The sequence below is a fragment of the Capricornis sumatraensis genome, chromosome 19, assembly GCF_032405125.1.
Source record: "Capricornis sumatraensis isolate serow.1 chromosome 19, serow.2, whole genome shotgun sequence".
NCBI classification, from domain to species: Eukaryota; Metazoa; Chordata; class Mammalia; order Artiodactyla; family Bovidae; genus Capricornis; species Capricornis sumatraensis.
The window spans coordinates 65,894,375-65,918,166 of NC_091087.1; the positions used below are offsets into that span (position 1 = coordinate 65,894,375).

At 45.3% G+C, this 23,792-nt stretch overlaps 2 protein-coding genes across 7 annotated transcripts in view; one reads left to right on the plus strand and one right to left on the minus strand.

Annotated features, from left to right (window-relative positions):
• Window positions 1–5,300, plus strand: part of LOC138095509 (serine/threonine-protein phosphatase 4 regulatory subunit 4) — a 49,699-nt gene extending 44,399 nt beyond the window's left edge. Inside the window, exons 21-22 of the mRNA XM_068991549.1 lie at window positions 2,124–2,271; window positions 5,276–5,300. Coding sequence (XP_068847650.1) covers window positions 2,124–2,271; window positions 5,276–5,300 — 173 coding nt within the window. The remainder of the gene's footprint in view (window positions 1–2,123; window positions 2,272–5,275) is intronic.
• SERPINA10 (serpin family A member 10) lies at window positions 3,722–20,386 on the minus strand. 6 transcript variants are annotated; one of them, XM_068991555.1, is made up of 6 exons: window positions 20,326–20,386; window positions 16,589–17,364; window positions 14,485–14,758; window positions 12,039–12,189; window positions 7,203–7,316; window positions 3,722–3,999 (listed from the first exon to the last, which is right to left on the minus strand). In XM_068991555.1, the coding sequence occupies exons 2-5, from the start codon at window positions 17,325–17,327 to the stop codon at window positions 7,248–7,250; spliced, it is 1,233 nt and encodes a 410-aa protein (XP_068847656.1). In that variant the 5' UTR covers window positions 17,328–17,364; window positions 20,326–20,386; the 3' UTR covers window positions 3,722–3,999; window positions 7,203–7,247. The 6 variants fall into 6 exon arrangements, with proteins under 6 accessions (XP_068847656.1, XP_068847655.1, XP_068847654.1 ...); XM_068991554.1 differs by lacking the exon at window positions 3,722–3,999 and adding an exon at window positions 5,313–5,384; XM_068991553.1 differs by lacking the exon at window positions 3,722–3,999 and having other exon boundaries at window positions 6,417–7,316.
• Between the last annotated feature and the right edge of the window lie 3,406 nt (window positions 20,387–23,792).

A 23,792-nucleotide genomic window follows, 5' to 3' on the forward strand; every position in this document is an offset into this window, starting at 1 on the left:
CAGTTATATATATATTCTTCAGATTCTCTTCCCTTATAGATTATTACAAAATATTGAGTATAGTTCCTTGTGCTGGCTTCTTCGGTGGCTCAGCTGGTAAAGAATCTGCCTGCCAATGCAGGAGGCTCAAGAGACGGAGGTTCAATCCCTGGGTCAATCCCTGGAGAAGGAAATGGCAACCCACTCCAGTATTCTTGCCTGGAAAATTCCATGGACAGAGGAGCCCGGCTGGCTACAGTCCATGGGGTCACAGAGAGTCAGACAAGACTGAGTATACATGCCTTGTGCCATTCAATAGATCCTTGTTGGCTATCTGTTTTATATATAGCAGTGTGTGTATGCTATTCCCAACCTCCTAATTTATCCCTCCTGCCACCCTCTTTATGTTTTCTATGTCTGTGAGTCTCTTTCTGTTTTGGAAATAAGTTCATTTACATCTTTTTTCTTTTTTTAGATTCCACATATAAGTGATATATGATATTGTTCCCTGGCTTCTCATAGTATGACAATCTACTGTCATAGGTCCATTCAAATGCTGCTAATGGCATTACTTTATTTTCATGGTTGAGTAATATTCCATATTCCACCAAATCATCTTAATCCATTCGTTTGTTGAAGGACACTTAGTTTGCTTCTAATGTCTTGGCTATTACAAATAGTGTTGCAATGAATGCTGGGGTGCATTTATCTTTTCATATTATGGTTTTCTCCAGGTATATGCCCAGGAGTGGATTGCAGGATCATATGGTAGCTCTATTTTTAGTTTTTAGAATATATAACAATCTTTAAAACAAATCAGGCAACTGATTTTAAAATGGGAAAAAGATTTGAACAGGCATTTCATAAGAGAAGACATACAAGTAAGTAAATAAAAAGATGCTTAAGATCAAATGGCAACCCACTCCAGTACTCTTGCCTGGAAAACCCCATGGACGGAGGAGCCTGGAAGGCTGCAGTCCATGGGGTCGCTGAGGGTCGGACCCGACTGAGCGACTTCACTTTCACTTTTCACTTTCATGCATTGGAGAAGGAAATGGCAACTCACTCCAGTGTTCTTGCCTGGAGAATCCCAGGGACGGGGGAGCCTGGTGGGCTGCCGTCTCTGGGGTCGCACACAGTCGGACACGACTGAAGTGACTTAGCAGTAGCAGTAGCAGTAAGATCAGTAACAGTAGAGAAATGAAAGTTGATGCAATGAGAAAAAAATCACACACAAGGAGATACCACATCACATCCACTAGTGTTTAAAAACGCTCACAATATCAAGTGTGTGAGAATATGGAGTAACCCTCCAGGATTCTCATTTTGGTGCTGGAAATGCAAAGTGGTATAACCACTTCAGACAGCAATTTGGCAGTTTCTTAAATATAAATATACACTGACTGCATGATTCAGCAGTTCCATTCAAGACTTAACGAAAGAGAAAGCACATTTCCACACACAAACTTGCACACTATCATTCACAGCAGCTTTATTTGTAATAGATTATAATGGAATGGGGGCGGAAATCATGATGTCTATCAATAGAATGGATAGACAAATTTCGGTGTGTCCATGCAATGGGAATGTTCTCAGTCGCTTAGTCATGTCCTACTCTGCAACCCAACGACTAAACCACCAGGCTCCTCTGTCCATGGGATTCTCCAGGCAAAAATACTGAAGTGTAATGCCATTTTCCAATAGGAATACTAGTCAGCAATAAAAAGGATAAAGTATTGACATATAAAATGAGGATGAATTGCAACATAATTATGCTGAGTGAAAGAAGTCAGACAAAAAAAGAGTGTATACTGAGTCCATTTATATGAAATATCATGAAATGCAGACTAATCTGTAGTGAGCAGCAGCAGGCAGGTTCGTGGTTGCCTGGCATCGGAGAGGGAGCAGAGGTATGATGAGGCAGGAGCAAATGTGATGGGTGTGTTCACGCTTGATTGTGGTGATGGCTTCATAGTATATACAAATTTCAGGACCTTAAATTTGTGCAGTCTAGTGTATATAATTTATACCTTAGTAAAGTTGGCTTTAAAAGAAGGGGAAAAGTCAGCTCTCATGAACCTTCTCGAAGGTCCACATCTCTCTAGTGGACTCCATCTGGCTGACTGTACGTGTGTTCCTTTCAGATGACTCATTCCGGACGCGTAACACCAATAGTGCTCCCAGTTCCTTTTCGTCTAATACCTCCCTGCCCAGCACCTCCCGAGGGACAGGTAACTCAGTTGATCCCAAGAGCAGCGGAAGTAAAGATACACAACCACGGAAGGCTACCTTGTAAGTAATCCAGTAGTGGACTGCCAAGTGTTTTATTCTGTTCTTTTTCTTAGTGTACTTTCCTTCCCCCTTAAATAGTTCCCAAAGAATGGGAAGTGTCTGTAATGGAGAAATGCTATCAGTTAAAATGGTTGTTATCACATGCCTCTGGTTATGTTACATATTTTGTATAAGATAATTTATATATGGCGAAGATGTTGTAACCTTAGGAAATTGACAAGAAACTTTAAATGGCTCCCATTAATAGCTGAGATCTATGTATTTTTCTGCAAAATATTTGCATTTCTTTAAACAACTAGCTTGGGCTTCCCTGGTGGCTCAGCAGTAAAGATCTGCCTGCAGTGCAGGCGATGTGGGTTCGATTCCTGCGTCAGGAAGATCCCCTGGAGAAGGAAATGGCAACCCACTCCAGTATTCTTGCCTGGAAAATCCGATGGACAGAGGAGTCTGGCTGGCTACAGTCTGTGGGGTTACAAAGTGTCAGATATGACTTAAGAGACTAAAACAACAGCAAAAACAAGCAACTAGCTTAAGGTCGTGGTATTTAATCAGCCAGTGCTCAGAAGGATGGGTGTAATGATGCCAGTTAAGAAATACTACTGCCACACATAATCTAGAGTTGTGGGTCCAATAAGATAGAGATTTCTACTGACATTTGTTCCTTAAAGTTATAAGGAACCCCTTCGTGGTTCCTTTTTATGCACCAGTTGTATCTTATTTGAATTGATGAAACGTTTGTTTCTCTTAGGTTAGACATGTAAGAGGGTAGTGGGGAAAAAAAATCAACATAAGTAGAGGTCATATCCATGAGAAGCAATTCATCCAAGATGCCCAAATTATAGTTACAGGTTTCCTCTTCCATATGGGACACCTGACTCTTCTGATTAGAAGAGAATTTAAACAGGATTCAGATTTTCTTTTAAACATAGTTCACTTAATTCATGAATGAAGTGAAAATGAAAGTTGCTCAGTCATGTCCAACTCTTTGCAACCCTATGGACTATACAGTTCACGGAATTCTCCAGACCAGAATACTGGAGTGTGGGTAGCCTTTCCCTTCTCCAGGGGATATTCCCAACCCAGGAATCGAACTGGGGTCTCCTGCCTGCATTGCAGGCGGATTCTTTACCAACTGAGCTATCAGGGTAATTCATGAATATTTTGATGAATATTTTCTAATAAAGTTTCCATCGTGCATCTTTTTGCACATCAGAAGCTCCATACTGGAGTCCCATTTAGGAACTGAACTGTATTATAATTTGTTCTAAATTTCTAATTGGCCATATTGGTATATACAAATATAGATGTATTCCAAATTCATTTAAAACTTAGAAGTATATTTATTGAATAGAGCTCAAAGGAAGACTACATAATAGAAAAAAATTGATAGTAAATAGTAATATTGATGGTACAGGTTAGTAGTGTTACTACAGAGAATCTCTTAGCCCTACTATTATTGTTTTAACGACTGTGCTGTGGAAGCTCCATTTAAAGTCTTGAGATAGAGGTAGAACAGGGTAATGATCTATGGAGACCACAGAGCTGGGCCTCGTGCTCTGGTTCCCATGTGCAGTTCATGTCAGCACTCTGGTCCTCACTGTGCCCTCTGTGAAACGATGGGACAGACTCAGTTCATCCTCTGAGGCACCTAACCTTTTGACATCCTGAAATTCTTCCTCTTGATCACTCTTGACCCTCTTCCTCTCAAAAGACTGGTCTGGAATTCTTCTATTGAAAAACACATTTAATAATATCAGAATGCAATTCATTCTCTCCTCATCTTTCTAAATGCGATAGTCATTTATTGTTAACAGTAAAGACCATTGCAGTCTAATCTACTTCTACCAGCTCTCCAGTATTGGCACCAGTGGTCAAGGATCCACCTACCAATGCAGAAGACACAAGCGATGGGTAAACTTGATCCCTGGGTCAGGAAGTTCCCCTGGAGGAGGAAATGGCAACCCACTCCAGTATTCCTGCCTCAGAATTCCCATTGACAGAGGCATCTGGCAGGCTACAGTCCATGCGGCCGCAAAGAGTCGGACACAGCTGAGCGACTGATCATTATTTCAGATTACTTCTCTATGTGTTCTTTCATTGTTGAGCATGCTTTTCCTTTTTATGGACTAAATTTTATTTTGCTCAGTATTTATAATATATAATTATATAATCAGTTGCATATATAATTGTTTAAAAAAATGAATCTAGAAACAAACACTGCTAAACAGTCACATGAAGTTTGTTTTTTTTTCTGAATAATCGGAAGTAGGAGGTGTATTGGTATCACAGCTGCTTGGTTAATGTGTAACTGAATCTCCAAGTCCACACTCTCTCCATGTTATGTGGTTCTAATTTAGACTTTCTCATGAATGCACACTGCCACATAACTGCAATAGGTGATCAGTATCTGTAGATATTAGTCATGTTTCTGTGGACCCTTATCCACCATTCAGCACTATGGCATATCCAAATGAAAATCTATCCTTTTTGCTTAAAATAAGCCTGTGAAGTGATCTCAGAAAGTATTAATTATCTCAGTTTTGCTGCTTAAAAAAATTCTATGCAGTACATTTTCCAACTTTCCATTGCCATAAAGATGATACATCTGGCATTTAAAAATATGTCTTAAAGGAAGTTTAGGAATGCATTGTATGTTACGTTTTACAAGGCCAGATGATTGATAATTTTAGGTTGTGTTAATTTCCACTGTGGTTATAGAAATGAAAAACAGGAAAAGTATGAGTTGAATTGAATGCTATGTTAGATGCACATAAGATTGAGTAATTAAAGGTTATTCCAAGTAAACTTTAACGTGTCATTCACTTATCCACTTAATCACAGTTCTCATATATTAGGTTTTTTCATAGTAGAGTATATCTGTTTCTTTACTTTGTAAGTATCATATGGATAAACTTTTTCATGTTTTGTTTTCTTTTTTCTTCTTTTCTTCTCCTCTCCCCCCACCTTCTTCCTTCTCTTCTTTCTTTCTTCCTTTATGACTAAGAAAATCCAGAAAATCCAATCCTTAGGCCATCTCCTTGAAGAAGGAGGCAAAACAAAGACAACTGGAGATAATGTGATTGATGAACAAAAGCTAAAGCAATGGCTGATGACTGGAAAAGAGAGAGATACATAATGGCAGCTGATGTTGTTAAACGTTCCATATTTGAAATTATATTCCCTAGCAGGTATAATATATATTTCTTGAACAATAATGTGGTTACAGAATTCCAATGTTATAGTGAAGTGTAATGAAAAAAAAACATTAGGTATGTGCTTTAACTACTGCTACAAAAGAGATAAGTCTGCATTTATTTGTGCAGGAAACCACCTATTTAACTGTGCTAGAGTTTAGCATTTAAAAATTGTATGAAAGGCCCAAATCAACTGAAATCACCCTACCTAGATAATCACTTGGAGGGGACTTGGGAGTAAAAAAGGCACTGCATTTTCTCACGAATCTCTCAGCCCAATAGAAAAGTCACACTGAAACAGGGTACAAACAGCTGTCTGAAATTATTTCAGTCCTGCGATTGTGGTGACAAGATGTTGTACCTGGGCATTCTGAAATTAAAATTTGGCAATGAAAATTCTACAAAGATTTCTGATAACTTTTAGCTACAACTAACTTAAAAATAATAGATTGATGATTTCCTTTGTTACCTAGAAGAATTTATTTTATAAATACTTTGTTTACATTTTAGATTGTATTTGTCCTTACTGAATTAGAAATGATGAATCTAGTTTGAATCAGCTGTTATTCCAAGCTATCATGCTTAAGCTATGTCAACAGCATTTATTTGTACTAATGCTATTATTTCCATCAAAATTTGCCTGTGGAACCTATACAGTTCTTAATTTTAAAAATGTCAGTTCTTGAGATATACTGTATGAAGCTATTGTCAGCTTCTCTATTTCAAAATGCAATCAGCATATAATTATATTGATATTGAAAATATTTGTTTTTTTTAAAAAATATATTGATGTATGATAAAGATGATCTAATTTGTGAATGCATATGCGTGTGTGGTTACTTTTTATAATGTGAAATCATGAATAATGAATTTACCCAAAATAAAACACAGGTTAATGAGATACCTGTGTTTGTGAAAACAGTTTTAAGTATTTTCTGCAGTTTTTATTCTGTAATTAAAGACAGTTTATTTTTAAGTAATGAACAAGAAAAGGGCACAGACATCAACTAAAATCACCCAGGGGGCAGCTACTCAGTATGAGGCTTTCATGGTGTTTGTTTTCCTCCTTTTCTTACCTCTGGCCTCTTTTTTTGGCTAGTTTTAGTGATGCTTAATATCTCATTGAAGGACCATCAGGTAAATGGAATTGTTCAACCATTCATTTGGTCAGTAGTTAAAAATTGATTAGGTATGAGAAGCTGGACAATACTGGTTAGTTCATACATCTTTGTGGATTTCACTTAACCATGTTAGTGATGTTTCCTACTAACATCGCTAACATGGAACCAAGTACATTATGATCTAGGAGAGAGCATCAGGGGTACGTAATGGATGTCAAAGCAGCATCAGTTTTTCTAGCACTTTGGTTCATAGTCAGCATTGACTCTGTTACTTTGAATAAAATGCAGAATTTTAGTTTATTTGTTCAATAATAAGTTTAGCAGAGTTAGGACCTTTTCTTCAGCATGCATGCAGGAGAAGAAGAAAGTGATTTGACAGAAAAGTCACTAATGTTTATAAAGCTCAGAAATCTACAGAAGTCAGCTGCAGTCTTATCTTAGGCACTAAATTATCAGTTAAGACAGTCAATCAAAATTATGTTTAGAGGTTTTCTTTTTTTCCAAGAGAACATGATAATTTCTAAAATTGTTGAAATATTTGTTAAAATTATACTTCCAAGGACAGATACATAGAGCAAAAAACCAATTGGTGACATTTATGAATATCCATATGTACCTCAGTTTCCACTGGAAAAAATGATTGATACTCTTGTAGAAGTTCTCAGTCTAACAGCTTATCAAATAGTTCCTTTAAACCAGTTGTATGACAAAGATACATCTCTAACTGTAGCTGCAGAGAAATAGACACATCTCTTGTTAAGTATGGAAACTTGCAGTTTTAAGGATAGGTTCTAGAACGTCACTAATCAGCATTATAAGCAAAAAAACAGACCTATAGAATCAATCTTACTGGCAGAAATAGAGATAAAAAGATTTTACTTAATAGAGAAGAGCATATAGAGCTTTGCTCCCATAACCATCACATTTAAAAATCATTTCTGTTACTTGACTTCCTGGGCTTTATAAAGATGCCTTATTCTGGAAGAGTGAGTCCATTTTACCTACAGTCAGTGGCATATGTGAAATAATTTGAATTGAAATAGAACAGTCTCTTCAGCTTGACTAGGTTTATACCATGAAGATAAAATGAATTCAATTAATTCAATAATCTGATCTCAGTTGTGGCATGTGTGTTAGGAAGTGAGTATGGGTGTGTATGTGTCTGTGTAGGAACAGTTTTTAAAATCTGACCCTTAAATACAGTGAAGTGTTGTTAGAATAGTCAGCATTTTCCCCTTTGGTTGAAACAGATTTTTTTGCAAGATCAGTTACATTTTTCCTTGACCTTCATTTTTTCACCATGCATACATATTTAGAAAATCTAGTATCCTTGGAGCTTCTTAAGCATATGTGGGGAAATACTAATTTTTTTATAGAGAATAGGGCCATTTTCTGCCTTAAAGAGTAACGCGTTAGATATCGTTGTCCCATGTCATCATCATTTTGTGCAAATATATGCAGAGAAGGCAAGAGTGTGAGTATATGTTCTATGAATCCCTTGATAATAATGAACCTTTTTATCACTGGGTTTGGCCGTATTTATTTCAGAGGGTATTGTGTTCTCTAAACACAGTTTATTTCAGAGGGTATTGTGGCTTTCTTCTCTAGATTTCATTTCTAAAAACATGAATAATTTGACTGAGCCCTCTTTTATTTCTCTTTCTGCTATTTTTCTACAAATGAACCTCATTAACTGAATAGTAACACGTCACTTAAGGATGTCAACTGAAGTTAGTCCTCTATTTTTGTTTCTAGGCTCTAGAGTTGCCTGGCTTACCGGTATCAGTTAGTGCATGTGAAGGGCATACAGGAATGAACCAATATCCAGGTTTTATAATGATGAAGAGTCAGTCTCTAGACTGTGGCTTATTATTATTATCTATTCACATTAGGTACCGTTCACATAAATCTGTCAGTTGTAATAAGAGGAATAACTAATACAGTAAATTTAAGTATATTTAAATTGGCTAGCAAACAGATAAAAATCCAATTAGGTAGTTAGTCAACCTAGTTGACATTCCAAAAATAGTTAACTCTACTCCTGAGTTTCTGAAACTACTCCTAAAATGTTTTCTTATCTCTATAACAGAAGACGACCGGCTCAGAAGCTGTTTTGTTATCTTTCTTTGACCCTTGGGACAAAGTCCATGCTGACATTCTATTTAATCACAATGGGTAACAGACATGAACACACGCCGCCTGTTGAACTGCACCCCATGAGATGCTTTAGACAGAAAGAAGAAAGAGTGGAATGGGCTTGGGGCCTGGAGTCAGTGGCAGGGCCCTGACTCTGCCATTAATGCAGTGGTTTTTCTTCCTCTGAGATGCCCTGTATGATTTCTCCATTAGATGCTGTAGGCATAGGACGTCAGGCCCACAGTACTTTCAGGGACCCATGAAGATGTCTTATTTCTTGCTCTATCAGTGAGTTCCATGCTTTGCAATTAGTATAAAGACAGATATAACCCAGAATATATTCACCTTTATACAAATACAGTCATAAAATTTTTATTATACACACATATATGTGTGTGTGTATATATATGTATATACACATATATGTATATATGTGTGTGTATAAAATGGAAGAAGGAATCCACGAAGGCAAAAGGGCCTGGTGCCCATGAAAGCCTTGCCTGTATCCGTGTGTGCTCAGTTGCTCAGCTGTGTCTGACTCTTTGAGGCCATATGGACTGTGGCCCACCAGGCTCCTCTGGGGGTTCTCCAGGCAAGAATACTGGAGTGGGTTGCCGTGCCTTCCTTCAGGGGATCTTCCCAACCCAGGGATCGAACTCGAGTCTCTTAATAACTCTTGCATTGGCAGGTGGGTTCTTTACCACTAGCACTACCTGGGAAGCCCCATGAAAGCCTTACTGTGGCCCTTTCTCCAGTTTCCCGTTTCTTGGCTTTGTATAATAAAATTAACAGATTGAACTGGAAGATCTGTATGTAGCTCAGTTAATGGCTTCATGGAGTAGACAAAGCCACATGGCGGCAGATGCTGTGATCAGGCCTGACTACAGCTATTTTTTTCTAATTTTAGTCGCCAGGAAATTATTCTATAGTAGGTTAAAATAAAGCACTAATTCGCACCAGGGAGCAGGAGAGGGAGTGAAGCACACGACCCACGGAGAAGGTGTACTTGTTTTCCCAGACTTCATCTTGAAATAGAGTTCTGCCGAGTCCAGGTACCAAGATGGTTTCAGTTAATAACATAGGCTCTTAGAAACAGACTTAAAATACCAGCCAGCTCATACAAACATCTCCTTAAAATAAGCCTGAATTTCATATGCGGATCCATCTAAGAATGGCTCAAATTAGCGCTTGAGAACAAGGGGGGACACCCAGTGCCAACGTCCTGTGTGGACTCAGACACCTCGCATCCAGCATCGCTGTAGCTCCAAGGATTCACACGTGCTGTAAATCACAGGAGAGTCGGATTCACCACCCGACCCAGAAATAGCACGGTTCTGGAGGTTTCTTCATAGATGATGAAGAGAAATGGCCGGTCCACTCTGATGATGGGAGGCATGTAATAAGCAGTGATTTCTAATACGGTTCCTGCCATTGCCTCTGTCCCTTCTTCATCCACCTCAATCATAGCTCTTTGTAAAACCTAGGAAAGGAAATATGTGGAAGACCATTTGTGTGCTCATGGGGAATAGGATTCACTGAATCCCTGAACACTTTTTGTTATGGTCCTTACCCATGGGGCTGTGCTCTCGGGATGTATTGGTATAGAGCTCATCTGCAGAGAGGAATGGTCTGTGGTTGCCCTAGCAACTGCCTCAGAAGCCCCTCAAACACCAGGAGACACCAGGAACCCGATTGTGAAGTTCATTCTGGCCAAGGACGTGAGGGTTCTGTGGCTGGCCATTTCACACACACATGGATCAAATCAACAAATACTGAGCATGCACTTTGTGCTACTGATTTTTAAAAATATTTATTCATTTGGCTGTACCGGGTCTTAGCTGTGGCATGCAAACCCTTAGTTCCAGCATGTGGAGTCTAGTTCGCTGAGCAGGGATCGAACCCAAGCCCCCTGCACTGGGAGTGTGGAGTCTTAACCAGTGGACCACCAGGGAAGTCTCTGTGTTACTGGTTTTTGAACTGAGCTGATATTCCTCCTGGAAGGTTTTCAAGCTATCTGGAACCCCTGAGAACTTTGACCTTTTTTCTGGCAGGCAAGGGGTGGGAGGGAGGTGGGGCAGGAATGTGGTTATTCTTCTGTAGCAGTTTCCTAGAACTTGGTACCACTCTAAAGTGTCCCCTGAGCAAGCCTCTGGGTCCTTGAAGTCTTTCTGAACTCAGGTGGCCTGGATATAGGCCACCTGTCCCGTTTGTGAGGCCCTTTTGTCCAAGAACCTCATGTGATGTGTGTAATGGACCTGTATAATTATTCTAAAAGAAGATAATGAAAACTGTATTAATAATAATACCTAGACATTCTCTTAAGTTCCTGGAGTGAAAATTCCCTTCCTGGAGTAAACAAAGGGAAAATATCAATAATTTAGAATTTAAGCTCTAAAACCAAAACACATTTCTTCAATGTTTCATGTGTTTGTAGCAGAAATGCATGTGTTGGATGCTATAGAGGCAGAACTAGGGACAAAGAATGTAAGTTGGGGGAATTACAGGTCAAAATATATATATGAATAAAACTCAAAAACAGTTTTTGCCATTTGTGGATTGGGCTGCTTTCACTGCAAACATTAAAAAACAAAACTGGAAGATTGTTTTGTAGGGATATATCAGAGGGGGTTTTCACAAGAGGCAGGAAGTTAGGCAGATAACCTCTGGGGTTTTCTTCCCTCTCCAAAGCAGTGGGTTTCACTGGCAGTCAAGTGGTTAAGATGACCCTTCCACTGCAGGGAGTATGGGTTCAATTCCTGATCAAGAAACGAAGATCCCCCATGCTGCAGGGTGCAGCCCCTCCACCCACCCAAATAAATGAATAAAACAGTAAGGTGGTGCAGTTTCATGGAATTCTAAGTGAATCTGTGAAGCAGTTCCATTTGGGGGTAAATTTCTCCTTAAGCACTGAGAAAGAAGAGAGGGAGCTCTACATAAATTAAACAGATGTTTTAATAAAGTAGCTCCAAATTCTTCAAACATCCAGCTTAGGCGCTGTTTCAAGTCTTTGGGAATTTTAATCTAGTTTTCTACTACAAGGCTTCCCTTGTGGCTCAGCTGGTAAAGAATCCGCCTAGAGTGCGGGAGACCTGGGTTCCATCCCTGGGTTGGGAAGATCCCCTGGAGAAGGGAAAGGCTACTCACTCCAGTATTCTGGGCTGGAGAATTCCATGGACTGTATAGTCTATGGGGTCGCAAAGAGTTGGACACGACTGAGCGACTTTCACTTTTCTACTACAACTTGGCCTTTTATCGACGTTCAGTGGAATGGAAAAATATTTGTTCTCTTGGACTCCCCTGAAAGAGCCTGACTTACCTTGGAAACTTTCAGATTTCTTTCAGTAACCGTGAGATCCCTTAGGTCAGCCCAGGGTAAGAAGATTCTTTGGACTCCCATCTGTTTAAGCAGCTCATGCATCTTATACTTCTGGTCTAACTTGAACTTTGGAAAGAAAACTTCCATTTTTCTGTGATACAAGTACATATAATGGTGAACCATAGACAAAAATCTTAGACTCTGAACACTAAAAAGGTCACTTCACCTTCCTCCAAGATTATTCCTAGTAACAAGTCTCCTTCAGTTGACTGTAGCTCATTCTGCCCTTTTGTAATGGTCTGACTCAGAGAAGAGAGTTCTGACTTATCAAATATGTATTACTTCTGCTTCAGGAAACCAGTTTTATTTCCCAGTCAATGACTCACATTCTCTTTAGGAAAAGATGTCATACTTTGTCGGCCTGATGGGCTGCCATCTATGGGGTTGCACAGAGTCGGACACGACTGAAGTGACTTAGCAGCAGCAGCAGCAGCAGCCATACTTTGTATCTGTTTCCCTATGTCTTAAAAACAACCCAACCAAATATCTCCTGCCATGAATCCTGCAGACTCCTGGAGCATGGCTGTTTTCAGTCCCTATTCTGCAGACTCCTAGGATTCCAGGAGAAACTTGGGAGTCTGGGAATGGACAGGGGGAGGGGAAAAAAGGAAATTTTCAACCCCCTATTTATTTTTAGCCAGAGAAACTCTGATCTCTCTCTCTCTCTCTGCCTATCTATCTAGCTATATTGGGTTGGCCAAAAAGCCCATTCAGGTCTTTCTATACCACCTATAAAGATGCACATTGGAGTTCTTACCCTTGTTTAGAAAGATGGATTCTGTGGCTCAAAAATAAAAGCATGTAAACTACTGACTGGTACTAAGTTAGTCTTAAAGACGTCCCAGTGTCTTCATCTGTGAAGTACAGCCAAAATACCAAGATTTCAGCGTTCTTCAGAGGAGTCAATGACATAACATATGTTAAGCACCCAGAACAATGTCTGGTGTAGAGTAGAGGCCCAGTGAATATTCATTTCCTTTTGCCCCCTCAACCCTTCTTTCTTCCTCTCTTGTAGAGCTGGGCAGGGCCCATACTCAGGACATGACAGGTCTTGAAGACTGATATATAAATTGATGCACCTAAACATTTGTTGAGGGCTTACTACGTTGAAGTCCTTTGCTAGGCTCTAAGGATTTGAAGAAGAGGCATGAAGATAAAATGAACACTGGGACCTTTAGCTGAACTCCCCTCTGTGTCAGATTCTAGAGTGACGGATTCAGGAGGCATCGCCTTGGCCTCCTTACTGGTGCTAACTTCCTTGTACCCTGATGGGTGGATTGATTTATTCCACAAGCATTTGTGAGCCTGCCCTGTGCTCCCACCCCTGCTCTCTGTGCTCAGCCTCCTCTCCAGGTCCTCGCATCTGGTCTCATGGTTCCATTTTTGTGCTGCTGACTCCCCAGCCTGGACCTCACCCTGCACACACCAGATCCAGCTTTTGATACCCAGCTGTTGCCATTTTGATATCCCCACCTGGCTGTCTATAGGTATTTCTGATCCAGCTCTTTCCAGCTGAACTTTTGCACATATCCCTCGGCATGTTCGTCCCACAGTCTCCCTTTTCAGTACGTGGCAAATCTTTCCAGTTGCTAAGGCCAAAAGCTTCATCTTTGACTCTCCCTCTTCTCTCTCACCCACATTCCAGTCCATGGGCCAATCCTGTGACTTCCAGGTTCACAGATCCAGGACCTGCTCCTCCTTACCTCCACTGCCACTACCTGCCGAGCATCCTGATCTGGGTGCTTACGCTGACCACGTGACTGGTCCCCTTGCTCCTCCTACATGGCCCCAGTGTCTTTTCTTAACAAGCACAGACCCATGTTGCCCCTCAGCCTGACTCCAGTGGCTTCTCATCTCTTTTGAAAAAGCCCATGTGTTTCCCAGGGCCTGTAACGTACAGTCCTGGGTGACGGCTGCTGGTTCTCCTGCGACCTCATCTCCAAACTGCTGCAGCCTCACCAGCCACCTCATTGTGCCTCAAACCCACCAAGCACACTCCTAATCCAGAACTTTCACACTTTTGCCTGTAACTCTTCTCTCTCCCAGGGCACCCTGACAGCCCTCCTTCATCTTAAGTGTTTGCTTACATCTATCTTCTTGGCCTGGCCTTCCCTGCTGCCCACCTACACCTCACTAGAATGTGAGCTCCATGAGGAGGGCTAGCATCGTGGACGCATCACAACGCCTGACAAGTGGAAGAGCCTTGATAAGGACTGGCCAAGTGAACAAGGAGCCACGCAGTATGATACACAGTGACAGGGTGGAAAACAGGACAAAGGCAGCCCCTGCCATCAGGGAGCCCGCCGTGGGACAGGACAGGCACAGAATGAAATTGGGAGTGCCCACAGGGAAGGAGAGGCTGAGCTGGGCGGCAGGAGAGCCGTACCTGGTTTTCATGTTCCTGAGCCACGTGTCCACCAGGTCTGTGGTCAAGTAGTCTTCAAGGGTGAGATGGTCGCCTATCCTCACCATGAGGACCACCAGCATGGAGGCATTTCCTCGGTAGGGCAGCTTGAGGACATGGCAACCAAAATTCTTATCAAAAGTGGAGGCAAACTTGCCTGACCTGTACATCATGGGCACCTTGACCACCTTGTACTTGTCCAGGTAGAAAATGTCCATTTCGGTAAGAGCAGGGTCAAAAGGGATCAGCCATTTCCCTGAACAGGTAAGAAAGGAACTCATTGTGGAAACGATCCTCCCCTAAAGCATCCTTCCTGCCAAAGTAATAAAGGGCCAGGGTTCCGTCCCCCTTTCTGCCCAACTAGGACAGGTATCCTTATTGGATTTGTTTTGACCACAGCTCAGGCAGTCAGGAGGAAGGCATGGCAACCCACTCCAATATTCTTGTCTGGAGAATCCCCACGGACAGAAGGGCCTGGGGGCCTATAGCCCATGTGGTCTCACAAAGTTAGACATGAGTAAAGTGGCTTAAGCATGCCTGGATGCAGGCAGCCGGAATACATTTCCTGAAGATCAGCCTTTCCCAGGCTTCTTTCCAAACTGGCAAAAAATGAACCCAGGGACCTCCCTTGTCCTATGGTTCAGAATCCGCCTTCCAACGCAGGGGACATAGGTCTGATCCCTGGACCAATGCAGGGGACACAGGAAGATCCCACATGCTGTGGGGCAACTAAGCCCGAGTGCCACAACTATGGAGCGTGACAAAACAGAGACCTAGCACAGCCAAAAATAAAGTGGTGAAAGTTGCTCAGTTGTGTCTGACTCTGCGACCCCATGGACTAAACAGTCCATGGAATTCTCCAGGCCGGAATACTAGAGTGGGTAGCCTTTCCCTCCTCCAGGGGATCTTCCCAATCCAGGACTGAATCCAGGTCTTCTGCATTGCAGGCGGATTCTTTACCAACTGAGCCACAAGAGAAGCCCGTTACACACACACACACACACACACACACACACACACACACACACACACACACGAATCTACCCAAAGTCCTGCTGGAATCACGCACTGAAGCAAGGAGATGTCTCCTAACCACCTGTGGCTCCCTCACGTTCTGGACAAAACACAGGATGAGCAAAAGTCACTCATTCCAGATGATGCCCGAAGGACCCACTTCTGTCTACACTCACTTCCTTGTGGTGGGTTAGCTCCAACCTGGAGAAGACTTTGGGCCTGGCCACAGGCCTGTGTGCAGGAAGGGCTCTCTGACCACTCCTTTGGTGCATATAATGTGCAAACAGAGGCCACTGGGGCAGAAATGATGACATTGCCACCCATCCTGTGCTCAGTGAGGCTCAGGGGAGGAGCGCCTTGTCGACAAGCAGCCACACAACCCAGAGGAGGCCGCCTGCATGCAGGCACACAGCTCTACACACAGACATCTGTCTGGCCTGGCTCAATGAAAGTCCTCCTCCCGGACATTGCAAGCCCCCTGGTATCACCTTCCTGCTACAACGGTGGCCATGCAAAGCCAGTGCTCCCCGAGAAAGGCAGGATGGAAAGGACCTGGGATGAACCCCTCATCTGAGGTCAGCTTCTGCCGTTTACCCTGTGACCTTGATCTAGCCAACTTCTCTGAGCCTCACTTCTCTATAGGAGGTGGGAGAGTCTGCATTTTCTATACTGAGAATCCAAGGACAAGGGATTTTGTCACTTGCCCCAGGTCGCAGAAGTAGAGGGTGAAGGAGCGAAGATGCAACCTTAAATATCTCAGATGATCAGAAACCCAGAAGGTTCCCCAGGTCAGAATGTCAGAGGAGAGCTGTGTAGATATGCTTAGAAAACTAGCAGTAAGCCCTGCAGGCACATAGGGGCCCCAGGGCAGGGGTATCAAATGGACACGTTGTCTGGCACTGTGCCCGGTACATCCTACCTGTTCAATGCATGTTTCAATCTGTTTGTGAAACCTGAGAACAACATGTTCCTAGGAAATCCCTTGGCATCAACCGGACACAGGCCCAGCAGGAAAGGAAGATACAGGCGAAGAGACCCACGGCTCTGGAAGAGCAGAATGTTATCCATGTACCTTTGAACAAGATGTAATCCACAAGAATTAATCTGGTGTCAGGATTAATCTCATCAAAGAGTTTGGGAAGTTTCCCCTGTGTCTCTTGGCTCATGTAATGATTCATGAGCCTTTTGGCCTGGGAAGTGTTGCGAAAATTCACAGTCACACACTCCATATCGAAATACCTCTTGGAGAGATTGAGGAAGGTCTCTCTGATGTCAAAGTCCTTGTGGATGAAGGCGAAACTCCCCTGGGCCAGGCCCAGCTCTGGGTTATGGGAGAGGCTCTCTCGTAGCCTCTTGAAGAGGGCAGGCAGGCGCGGTGTTCGGGTCTGGTTCACCGTGGGCTGGGTCTGGTTCCAGGCCTGCAAGAGGAGTCCCTCCAGCTGGGCTCTGCTGTGCCCCCCGGCCCCCAGAGTCAGTGCAGCCATGGCCCAGGCCAGGCCGAGTGGGGAGAAAACCACGTTGCCATCATGCTTCAGGGAGATCTTACGTAGCAGGCTGAACCCCAAGTTGGAGGCCTCCCTGGAGAACTGCTGCCCCTTGGCTGACAGCCAGGGGGAGTCTTCCTCCCCGTCCTCCTCCTCTGGAGCCCATGGTCTCTCACTGGTCTGGCTGGTCTTGTTTTGGTCCCTGGGGGTCGGCAGAGTCTCCAGCCCTTCCTGGGCCTCTGGCGAGTGGAAAGCAAGGGTGGAACCAGGCACCAGCCACGCCTGGGCCAGGAGGCAGGCCAGTGGGAGGCTCAGCACCACTCGCATTGGGGCAGCGTGGAGGCCCAGTCAGCAGCAAGGCTTCCTTGGGAGAAAAGAAGGCAGAGATTGTCCTTAATGTCTGATGCCCACCTCCTCCCTGGGTCCTGGTACAGCTCCTCCGGTGACCCTCCTTCTTTCCTGGGGGTCGGGGCTTATGCCCCCGTGGCAGGGCTGGGGAGACCCTGAGCAATTAGGGTCACATTTGTTACCTGAGTCGGTGGGAGGGGAGATATCTTATTTCACGGAGAGAAACCTCCTCCCGTTTCCATCAGGGATCAGGCCCTCGGGCAGCTCCTGGTCTGCCCCAGCTATCCAGGGGAATGGCAGGCAGCCAAGAAGGGAAGGGATGAGAGGGAATGCGGTGTGGGTCCTCGGCCTCACTGGATGCTGGTCACAGCAGCGCCGGGAGTTGGGAGGTCTTCCCAGAGCTTTCCCTGTCTGCTTGCTTCATTCGCTGCCCTGGATCGCTGGGCAATAGGGCAGCCTGTTCAGGCTGGGCTGTGCGGACTTGGACCTTGGCCTTTGGCTGGGGACTTAGAGGGTCTGGGTGGCCATGGGGCAAGGATGAATGCTGAGTTTGCCTGATTCTGCAATAGACACCCCGTGCCTCCCCTACAGCGCTCGGCCCAGCCCTGGGGCCCAGTCACAGAGCTCCTCTCAGGACTTCCTGCCTTCACTCTCTCCAGAGCCCCCCAGGATAGGAACGGATGATGAGCCAATTCAAACCACTCAGGCCCGGGCTAAACTTTGCTTGGACCGTCTTGTCTAACACTCAACCTGTGAAGTGCGTCCTCTCGCCCACTCCGAGGCTGCCTGTTCTAGCGGAGCCAGCCCTCCAGCTTGGGCAGTGGGTCTCCATACACCACACTCCCCACCACTGCCCCCTCTCTGGCCTCCCTCTCATCCTTGGGCCCAGAGCCTAGCTCCCGATCACCTGGAGTTTCCATCTGAATAAACCCCCATGGGCACACGGGGCTCCTAGTGTTGACACCACCAGAGGCTGGCTGGGAAGTTCACTGAGATGCACCCTCGCTCTCTTCTGAACCCACTGCCCCAGGAGGGCTTGGGTGGGGCAGGACCACTCAGCGCAGGGCACACAGGGCAAGGGAGGCCACAGGCCTCACAGAGTTTCTATCAGCAGAGACCTTCACTCAGCCAGGCCACCTGAAGCAAAATGTGCTGGTGGGGTGAGGTTCCCCGGCCTCTTGTGGATGCAGAGACCTGTGTCCTCGCTGGGCCGGCTACAAGATGACCCCTGGCTCTGGGACTTAGCACATTGCTTTTGGCTTTTGCTAAACAGTGTCATAGGATCCAGGGCCTCATTCTTTCCATTGCTTGAGTGGCATGACCTTACTCAGCGAAATACTCCTCTGTTTTCTGTGAGCATTTAGGAAGCTTTGCCCAATTCTAAATGGCAAGCCTGCACTCTAAAGGTAACTCCAGCATTAAATGTGCTAGGTAAAGACCTGCTGGAGTGTACCAAAAGTACCCAGGTTCATGCCTTCATTATATCACAGGCTTTAGCACCCCTTTGTAAATTAATCCCACAGCGATACTCTCAAATTCAGAGTCACTTCTGTCTGTAATGGTTTCCACAGACTGATGCTAGTAGTAAAGAATCTGCCTGCCAATGTAGAAGATGCTGGTTTGATCCCTGGGTTGTGAAGATACCCCTGAAGAAGGAGATGGCAGGGTGGGTTCTCACACATTCCCACTCATCTCAGTATTCATGATCAGCAGGAAGATTTCCACATACCTTAGTAACAGCAAACTACCCACCACTTGGTTCCAACAAGAAATTGCAATAACTCTGAACTCTCATTCTCCTCCAATGAGCTTTTGTTCAAAGCAACCCTCCCCAGCTTCCTCCCAGAACCTAAGAAAAGCCAGCCTGCCTTTGTCTCTTTGAGAATTGTCTATGGTTTGCCAGTTTGTCCCAAATTGCAAGTCCTCTGCTATTCCTGAACCTGTTCATCTTCACTTCATTGTAATTGCCATTAATTTTGTTTAAGGGGCTTCCCGGGTGGCTCAGATGGTAAAGAATCTGCCTGCAATGTGGGAGACCCAGGTTCAGTCCCTGGGTCAGGAAGATCCCCTGGAGAAGAAAATGGCTACTCACTCCAGTATTCTTGCCTGGAGAATCCCATGAATAGAGGAGCCGGGCAGACTACAGTCCATGGGGTTGCAAAGAGTCAGACACAACTGAGTGACTAACACTTTCACTTTCTAAGGGGCTTCCCAGGTGGCTCAGTGGTAAAGAATCTGCCTCCCAATACAGGAGACACGGGTTCAATCCCTGCTCTGGGAAGATCCCATATGCCACGGAGCAAAGCCCATGAGCCACAGCTACTGAGCCCACGTACCACAACTACTGAAGCCTGCCCGTCTGGAGCCTGTAGCCCACATGAGAAGCCACTGCAATGAGACATCCATGGACTGCAAACTCGAGAGTAGCCCCTGGTTGCCACAACTAGACAAAAATCCGTGCAGCAATGAAGACCCAGCACAGCCAAAAATAAATAAATAAAAAAAATTAAAAGACTTTTTTTAAGGATGACACAGAGATGCAGCACTCTAGAACCTGAGTAGTAATAAACCTACCCCTCACACACCACTTCTCAGCCCTGAATGTACCTGGAGCTGCAAACCCACCCCCAAATCTGGAAGCAGCAGGAACTCACTTGCTCGGGCAGACAGGTCCCTGAGAAGAGGGCCAGGGAGCTATGTGGGGCTTGCACGGAGTGCTGTGGGCATGACATCTCAAGCCTTCAAAGCCTCTTCCACTGGCCTCCTCTCTGCGGAGGAAGCCTCCTGTGTCTACAACAAGCCTCTTACCCCCCCCCCCCACCTCCTTGCCCACCCCATCCAGTCCAGGAATGAGGGCTCAGCGCTGCCCAGGTTGCCACCCCCTCCCCTGAGAACCCACCCAGAGAGGACAGGTCTTCTCTCCCTATTCCTCATTAGGCAGACACTGTGAAGGCTCCCTTTGATCCACTGTTCTTACCAGTGAGTGGCCACCTGGTGCCTGGGAAGGTCCTTCATTCAGGGCAAAGACAGAAGGTTAGGGCTTGTAGCTGAAAGGCTGAAGTAAATATTTGCTATTCCAAAGTGTGACCCCCCCCTGCCCTCAGGGGGCTGTTACTGATTAACATCCTGCTTGGAGACGGTGGTGTTTCTGGGAAAGCCAAGATGGAGAGAGAAGCTTCCCATAATCCCCTGTAATCCTGCACTCCTGACTCTTGGACAATTCCTCCATGAGAGCCTCTGCTTCTCAACCCATGCAGCACCCTAGTGACATCCAGCTCCTCGTGGGACATAGTTGCTGCAGGTGCTGAACACCTCGCAGGAAGGAAGGGCTGGATCCCATGGAGGCCTCCCGGGTCCCCAACTCAAAGCTGGGCTCCGTGTGAGGAGGGAAGGCAGAAATGAATAAGGCCTGCCCCCAGCACCTCCCAGGGAACTTTTCAGTCCACTGGGAGAGCTGTCGTTGTTTAGTTGCTAAGTCGTGTCCAACTCTTTGTGACCCCATGGATTGTAGCCCACCAGCCTCCTCCGTCCATGGGGATTCTCCAGGCAAGAATACTGGAATGGGTTACCATTTCCTTCTCCAAGGGACCTTCCCCACCCAGGGACTGAACCCACATCTGTTCCATATCCTGCATTGGCAGGCAGATTCTTTACCACTGTGCCACCTGAGAAGCCCCCCCCCCCCATGCCCTCCCCGCCCCCCGCAGTGGGAGAGACAGACCCTTTAATCACCACCAGCCATAAAGAGCCTATTTCAAGGTTAACTCTCTGCTTCACCAGGTCAATGGACTTCTAAGACTAAAATCCTCAAACTGTTAGACTGTTAGACTCTTTTTGATAATATAAATATTTTATGTGCCCTTTACTACTCTGAAGTGAAATTTGTAGTTAATAGAATCTACCCACAAAATTTAAAAAATAATAATAATGCTTTATAATATGGAGGGGAAAAGGAAACTGTGAGAAGATAACGTTTCTTTAAGTATGCTCTGCCGTGACTGCACTAGAAGCGGCAGTGATGCTGTCAGATGTGGGACCAGGTGGGAGCGCTCTCTGCTGCGCACCTGTCGTATTGGCCCTTCCACACCACAGCCACGATCACTACCAGCGATGCGGCTTTCTGCAATGGTGAGTCACGTTCAGTTCCTCCAAAACAACATACAAATCTTCCTCTGATTTATTTTCATAGGAAATTTCTTGGGAATTAAAAATTGGTGGTGGTGGGGGGGATGGTGTTTTTAGCTGAGCTAAAATACTTGTGGCCCTGTGAGAGTCTGGGCTCAGATCATTTATAAGTGGGTTTTCAAATGTTCCACCCACGTGGACTTGCAGCGGGACATTGCAGTCATGTGACGCCACTTCATTGTGGGGGACAGGCCTGTGTGTTTCCAGTATATCTGGTATGTCTGGCCCGCACTCATGGAAACCCAATAACGCTGCTCCAAATGGTTGTGGAAATCAAAAGTGCCCCCAGCAAGTTTCCAGAGTGTTCCTCTGGGGAAGTACTTGCTCTGTTGAGAATGGCTGCCTGAAGAGGCCAAAGTGAAGGGTGCAGGCAGATGAGGCTGGGCCAGGGTTCTAGGCTCAGCACAGGAGCCAGCCTCTCCTTCCGGCCCCTGGAGTTCTGCAGCTGAGGGGCGGCTGGCAACCAGGAGGCAAGGTCTGCTTCCTGCTGGGGGTGACGGGCTTCTGCTTGGGGCAAACGCCTGGGAGGAACTCGTGAGCATGGAGGGTGTGGAGCACAGCACTCACAGGGGATTCAGAGGTGCCATAAAAGTCATCATGGGGCATTTGACCATTTGGGAGTCTTAAAACTTCTGCGGGAATTTCAGAAATGGATCTTTATAAGGAAGGCAGCAGAATGTATTGGAAAGAGTGTAAAGGCCTCTGTCAGACTCCCTGGGCTTGAATCTTAAGTCTTCCAAATTCCTGGCTGCTGGACATCAGGAATGTAACCTAACTTCTGTGAACTTGCTTTTCCTTCTCCATAAAGTAGCCAAAACTGTGCCCCTGACCCATGAATATCTCAGCAGCACCCAGGAACCAGGAAGTCTATGGGCAACATTGCTTCTAAGGTGGTGGGTCCCAACCCCCAGGAAGGGTGGCCGGGAAGTTCTCCACCTTCAGCAAAGATGAGTCCTGCACTGCTCCCAGCAGGTCAAGGTCAACACTTGCCCCAGTAACTGTAAGCTCTTTCACCAGCTGTGTGGGCCTGAACAAGCTCCTTAACCTCTTCTTGCCTCAGTTTCCTGATCTGTAAAGTGTGACTCCCAGGGCTGAGCTGTTAGGACTGCGGTGAGGCTTAAATAAAGCAGTGCCTGTAAAGAGCTTGCTACCTGGTAGGAAGAGCTGATGAATGATATTTGTGGTATAATTTCAGAGCCAGAATGAACTTCAGCGGCAAGCCCAGACCCTGGATTTGGACTTGATAGAGGAGAAGATGCTGGGGGGGAAAAGGTCAACGTTAGTCGCTCAGTGGTGTCTGACTCTTTGTGACCCCCATGGACTGTAGCCCGCCAAGCTCCTCAATCTATAGGATTCTGCAGGCAAGAATACTGGAGTGGGTAGCCATTCCCTTCTCCACCCAGGGATCACGCCTGGGTCTCCTGCATTGCAGGTAGATTCTTTACCCTCTGGTAGAGACACCAGGGAAGCCAGAAAATGCACACCCATACTCCTTAAGGCCCTTCCTGCCTGTGGTGGTGCCGGAATACAGCCAGGCCACCTGATTTCCCATCTGCATTTCATTCACCAGCTTCTGCAGAGAGAGACTGGGAAACATCTGATGGGAAGGTGTGTGGTGATCAGAATCAACTCAGAGGAGAAAGTACAGTCATTCCGGGAACAGCTCAGTAGGCAGGCAGCATAGTGCTTCCGGGAGCCACTCTGGAGGGCGAGATCCAGGGGCTTCTAAAGCAAATCTGTCCTAGGGCCCAAGGGGCTGAATGTCTGAAAAACAACCAGAGCCAGGTATTGCCAGAATCAGGCTTCAGGAACCAGTGAATCGCAGTTAGTCCGCTCAGTGTGGATCAGATCAAGAGGAAAGCTTGGGTGAGTGTGGGGCACAGAGATAGAAAACAAAGAGCTTCCAAAATCCTTGCGACACACAGATGTGTGGGGCAAATGGTTCACTGTTTGCAAAGCAGCCTCTCTTTCCCTCCCCACTGGCCTTCTATCTCCCTGCTTCTGCTCCAGGCTGCCTCCACCCTGCCTCCCCCGGCTCCAGTGACACCTAACAAGATGGCAGATTCATCCTCTGTCCCCAGTGCTAGAAAGCTGATGGTCCAGGCAAGTGTGCTACTGTGATCAGCAAGGTGGGTTTAACTTCCGGGTAATTAGGGGCTTGCCTGGATAGCACCTGCATCTGCCTAGCATGACAGGTTAACTAACCTAGCTTTCTTTCCTTGAGATGGGCTTTCTCTTTGGTTCAGGGAAAAGGACATC